General features: G+C 34.2%; 1 protein-coding gene across 1 annotated transcript; it reads right to left on the bottom strand.

Moving 5' to 3' along the window:
• On the bottom strand, nt 2,354-4,727 carry LOC109358809 (protein COFACTOR ASSEMBLY OF COMPLEX C SUBUNIT B CCB1, chloroplastic). Its single transcript, XM_019603264.1, has 4 exons — nt 4,348-4,727; nt 3,623-3,744; nt 2,939-3,091; nt 2,354-2,826 (listed from the first exon to the last, which is right to left on the bottom strand). The coding sequence occupies exons 1-4, from the start codon at nt 4,687-4,689 to the stop codon at nt 2,640-2,642; spliced, it is 804 nt and encodes a 267-aa protein (XP_019458809.1). The 5' UTR covers nt 4,690-4,727; the 3' UTR covers nt 2,354-2,639.

Below are 6,257 nucleotides of genomic sequence, written 5' to 3'. Positions count from 1 at the left end.
CTTCCTGATGCTTGATATCTAGCTCCATTAGTGCCTCTAAAAGCTCTTCCCCCTTCCTCTCATTCTTGATTCAGTGGATGTATTTGAGAATCCTGAAAAGTTGGCTAGCACCCTTGGATCTTCAGACTGTATCTATCTTTCTTGTTGGACAAGAATTGAAAAGGCCTTGTTTATATGTGGCAAGGGATCCATTAACATGATTTGTGATCTTACTGCAAAGAATTGTTCATTCAATCCTCTTAAAAAGCATATCACATATTCATTTTCTCTATATCCTTTTATGGTGGGAATCAGAATGCACTTGCATTTAATTTCACATTGGAAAGAGGGAATGGGTTTATAGTTATCCAGTTGTTGCCATAAGCCTTTTATCTGAGTGTAGTAAGTGTCTATGCTAGAGCTACCTTGCTTAATTGAATGGATCTCACCTATCAATTCTGATATTATGAAAACATCACCTTGGTGATATCTTTCTCGAAGGTCTTCCCAGATCTCATGAGCACTCTCCATCCAGAACACACTCTGTACAATTGAGGCTTCAATTGATTGAATCAACCAAGATACAACTAAGTTGTTGCATCGGTTCCATGTGTTGAACATTTGATCATGAGTTGATGGCCTAAGTAGGGTGCCATCGATAAACTCCAATTTGTTCTTTGTTCCAAGTGCCATGGTCATGGCCCGAGACCATTGATGATAGTTTGCTCCATTCAGAAGGGATGAAACTAGGATGGCTCCTGGATTCTCGTTGGAGCTCATGAAATAGGGACTAGAAGGATCTTGAGCAACATTTGTTAGTTGGTTTGCCATTTTCAGAGAAGGAGTGCAATGATGGTTTCCTTTGGGTTTCTTGAAATCAGTGATTGAATGAACAGAGATGAAGGTGGAAGAAAGAAAATTACGCAGCAGAGCAGAGACACCCTCAAAGAGAGTGCTCTGATACCATGTAAAAAGTAAAGCTATCTATGGTAGATGAAGAAGAAAACGAAATGTTGAAGAAAAATAAAGAAGAGAAGAAAAATTTCTTTTGTATATTGAAAGGATGATCAAATTCAGTGAAGATTAATCTGAAAAGTGTGTATAGAAGATACACCACAATGCCCCTTTTAAACTACCAACTAAAAACAGAAAGGTAATAAAACAGAAAAAACTAACTAAACTTTCTAAAAGAGGAAATAAGTTGGTTAAGTTCAATCTGCTTTGCCTTGGGCTTCTTGAATGGGCTCTTTGTTACTTTCATATATTTTCAACAATATTCCATAACTCGTTGCAATGCATCTGCAGCCAGATTTTCAATTCCTGGTTTATAGCGTATATCAAAATCATAACCAATCAGTTTGGCCACCTACGCCATGGCCTTCCTAATGATAGTGAGCATATTTTATTCTGATTACTAATGATAGTGAGCAATCTTCCACCTACGCCATGGCCTTCCTAAACTTCAAGTCAATTCTGTGACATCCCCCTCAGGCTCGCTATCCTTCCTAAATCATTGCTCCCATGATTCTCGAATCCTCCTCCCTACTACCCTCTCTCCCTCTTCCAACTGCGCATTCTGTAATGTCTTTGCTTCACTCCTCCAACTGATTCCTTTACTCATAAAGTCATAAAATTCCTTCTTTTCCCTTCATATGTTTTTCTTTTCCTTTTTCTATGCATGCATAGGCCACTGTTACCAGACCCATACTTCATGCCCACTTCATCCCTCTTCTCCTGTCTCCTATACACATGGGTTAATATCCCATCAACCATCATCACTTAACAACTTGATTCTTTAAGAGTTTCTGATATTCTTGGGTATTGTCTGTTCTAGTGAGTCAGCTGCTTGACTAAAACTAATAGGCAGTTACACATTATTTTATTTTGGGGTTTTGTTTTTTGGTTTATTGTTGTTGGGGTTTGCACACATTTGGGTTGCATTCCCTTGCCAAATGCTAGTGACTTTGGTGGGTGGTTTTGCCAATGCCATGGTTCACATTATGATGTCTCTGGAAGAATTAGGAAGGGACCAGCACCATACAATCTGGAGGTACCAACTTATACCTTGATGAAAACAAGTTGTTGATTGGTTGAAGACCTCAAGCTGCTACTAAGTGTATGAGTCTACTAAAAAAATTATTTATATTGGATAATGTCGAAACCTGTCAAGACATCTTTTGCCTCCGAGCCCTTATTTGTTATGTTTGATAAGTGTTTATGTAATTCGGAAATTTAACCGTTTCCTATTTGGAAAATTGTATCAAATAATCACCTGACTCTTTGCTTATATGAATGTTCAAAAGCTGATGAGTTTAGGTATATTGCATTTTACTACATGTCATGATTGCATTTGAATCTGTTTAGCAAATAAATGTGATAGCTGATGATCACTTGGTGTATATGGCATTTTGCATGTGTTCAACAATGTGTTGGATGTAGAACAAATTAAATAAGTAGCCACTGAAAATTTTGAAGACATTATTCTTTAACATTTAGAATAATAACTATTTAAGCAAACTAAGTTGTTGTGCCCTTAGATATCAAAACTGTTCACTGGCCACTAGAAATGCTGGCTCACAACATTTGCTCCAGGGAACCAACTGGAGACATTTTTATAGGTCCAGTATCATTCCATAACATTCTGATTGTAAAATGGGTCATCATCTTTCAAAGACACCTTTAACATACACCATTCCTTTTTCACTAAACTTCAGTTCCTTTCTCATTTGCTCTACTTGTTGATCATCGCCTTGAACAACGATCTCTGTTAAGGTTCCATCATCTGCAACAGTCATTTTCACTTTAATCTGCTCCTTTCTGGATGCCCTAGTCCAGTAATAAGCACCTCTGCACAAATTGGCAAACAACTATTAGCACATTTAATTTTTAGTACTTCCCTTCACTCTAACCCACCAAAAAAATTGCATTAAAAAGTACAATGTAAATTGTCAATGCTTACGCCAATGGACTTAAGATGGTAATCCAAAACCAGTTATTGCCTACATCCGGGAAAGTTATGGTAAGCACTAATGCCACACTTGCCAGGCTGATGCAAGTGCAGAAAGTTAACAGTGCTGCTTGGCCTCTGCTGGGAACCATCATTCCTTCAAACCTTCATAGGAGAAGCATAGGATCTTATATTAGTTGTCTAGCTTAATTTTAATTAATGACTAAGGAAAACTAAATGTTGATTTTGTTTTTTCGATTTATTGATTAACACTAATAAATTGTCGACAGATGTTCTTATTATACTTGTAGACTCTAATGATGAGAACCAAATATGTAAGATCTATCTACTGGCCGGTACTGCAGGATGCCATGCAAGAACCAGAGATTATTGACATGAAGAGAAAATAATTCTTGTACAATATTTCTTTCTTAAACCATCTTCTACAACTGGATTTGGTCCTTGTATATGTGAGTCCTAAGCAATGATTATATTAGTAATTCCTTAACTACACTAGTAATTTCTAAATGTCATTGAGCAATTGGAATATCTAAGTTGATTTCACCAATGATTAAATATACTGCTACTGTAGAACTTGTGTTCTAAAGTGGAAACCATATTTAATTCCATCTATTGTGATCTAGACTTAAAAAGCTTAGTAAGTAATTAGATTGAGAGAATGTGATAATAATTTACGTGATTGTTTCTCCTCTATCAGCTATTGTAAAGTTGTTACGAGTGAAGAATGATAGTATCTCCCCTGCAACTTGATTTGGTGCCTTCTTTTCACCATCACCTATTAATGTCTTCTGCACAATCTATATTTTTTCATCCATCCAAAATCAGAGCAAAATTGTCAGGGATAAAAAAGAAGCAAAAAAAGGGAAATTGTTTTTACATACCAAAATTCTTATGCATGTTTTACTAGGATAATGATTGATTTTTGGGGGCTAAGCCACATGAACATAATTGATTACCTTTATATGATAATTAATTATTAAACTTCTATAATTAGTAGTCTTGTACAACTAAATTTGACACCCATAAAAGAAACAATTGACACCCTTAGGTGTGTTTGCGAGTTGAGTTGAGTTTCAGAGAGGAATGAAGAGAAATTGAAGACTTCGGAGTTCAACTTCTATTTTCATTTCTTCATCTTCAAAACTCAACTCGCAAATAAAATCATAAATTTTTTTTTTGAAACCCCAATTGAAGCATCACTCATACTGACATACAATTTTATCACAAAATTTATGCAATGTCCAATCTGTTTATAAAGTTAACATTTCCCTATAATCAATACTTTCTTAATTATCAGATATTATACATAGCTATTAAAATTGTATAAGACAATGGTACAACGTACCGTGATTGAAAGCAAAAAAGAAAAGAAAAGAAAAAGTAAACAAAGAGAACATTACTTTAGATTTAACAGAACGTTTGATGAGAGACCAAAGACCAGGAACAGAGATAACAAAGAGACCCAAAGAAGTATAATAACTGGCCAAAGAATATCCAACGCTTTCTGAAAGCAATACTAGAGAATGATGGTTTTGGTGAGCGATGTAGTCGACAAGAGTTGAAGATGATGAAGAGAGTGATAAAGGGTCATGAAGAGAGACATGAAGAACAAGCTTCTTATGTCTTGGTGGGTGTTGATGCCATCCAGGACATGGGTTTAAGGTTGTGAAAGTTCTTGCCTCGGAATCAGCATGAAATGGGAGAGAAGAACAGAGAGGGTGTGAATGTGGGGATAATAGCATCTTAGCTGCTATTGTTGTTGCACAAGAATGGATAAGCGTGATTTTTTATTTATGTTTTATATGGCATCGGTTTTGTAATCATAGGTGCCATAATTTATTTTTTATTTAATAAAATTTGATAAATTTGACTCATACCGATGTTATTAAAAACTGTATTGGTTATCGAACCGGTCAGGGTACTGGTATAGTGCTTCAACCAATGGTTTAGTAATTAAAACGCATGTCAGTTAAATTGGATATATCTTCTTGTATTTATGTATATATAAACTTATAACAAATTTTTTTTCAAATAGGTAGATACTAAAATTTATAATCCATATTCATAATCTACTTAAAATTCACATAAACAAACAACTTTAAGTCTTTAACAAATTCAAAGTTAAATTACAAAACATATATCAATTCAAAAGTATCATTTAACAACCGCAAAATATAAATAAATGATACAAGTTCACAACGCACCCTACAAAATAAATAAATTTGGAGTTTTAACATTTAACACCAATGAGTCAAAGTTGTCTCATATCGAGATTATATTTTTGCATCAAATCATATATTCAAACAGTACTCTAAGATTACACAAATGTCACTGAGATACACATGAATGTTAGAAACCAAAACGTGTAATCTAAATATGTCTTGGAAGCATGTGCCTTGAAGCGTTGAAGAAAGGTTGGAAAGATGGATCACCTTCTAATGGTTTTTTTTATAAAAAAAATATGTGTATAAACCGACCGATTTAGTCAAATATCAGCCGATTCACCACTTTTGACCGGTTTTGACCAGTTTTGATACTTGGATGATTCAACATGTACTGTATCGGTTAGGGATCCGGTCACTAGTTTTCCAATTGAACCAGCCAGTAAGATACGATTTTTACATCATTGGTCCTACCCAGTATCAGATGCAATCTTAACACATGATATGAAAAAATTTAGCCCTATAGATTTTAATTAATTTTAATAAAATAATATTAAAAACAATGTTAATAATACAGTAGCAGATTATCAAATTGTTCAAGGTATTGATATAGTAATATAGTTGTTCAACCACTAATTAAATCACATACCAGTGAAGTTATATATATATATATATATATATATATATATAATACTAACATTAATGTTGAAAAATCAATAAACAAGACAACAATAACTTTTATTTATACAATTTGTTAAAACAAAAAATGTATCATATGTTGGTGGATCATGTTTTAAAAGTATAAAAATGGACTATTGTGTGCTTGATTCTCAATACCAACATTTTTGTATTACAAATGGTATTCCCTCATCCTTTTAGGGACTGAACTAGTCTCTTTGGAGATCATGATTGTCCCTCCCAATAAATGTCGCTACTAGGATCAAGCATTGATCTTTTGGTCATCTTGTGAATCTAGCAGAGTCTTACATCAAAAGATCAATACTTTGTTGGTTCAATACTAACATTTTCGTAGAAATGAATCATTTTCATTAAAAATAATACTTTTAAATAAAACTCGTCAGTATGACCGGTATGGTTCAATTGAAACCCGACCAGTATGACCGACTTTGATCAATTTTAGTTAGTTT

The sequence above is a fragment of the Lupinus angustifolius genome, chromosome LG10 (assembly GCF_001865875.1).
Source record: "Lupinus angustifolius cultivar Tanjil chromosome LG10, LupAngTanjil_v1.0, whole genome shotgun sequence".
NCBI classification, from domain to species: Eukaryota; Viridiplantae; Streptophyta; class Magnoliopsida; order Fabales; family Fabaceae; genus Lupinus; species Lupinus angustifolius.
The sequence above is the reverse complement of the archived record's forward strand: the minus strand, read 5'-3'. Positions and strand labels throughout refer to the sequence as shown.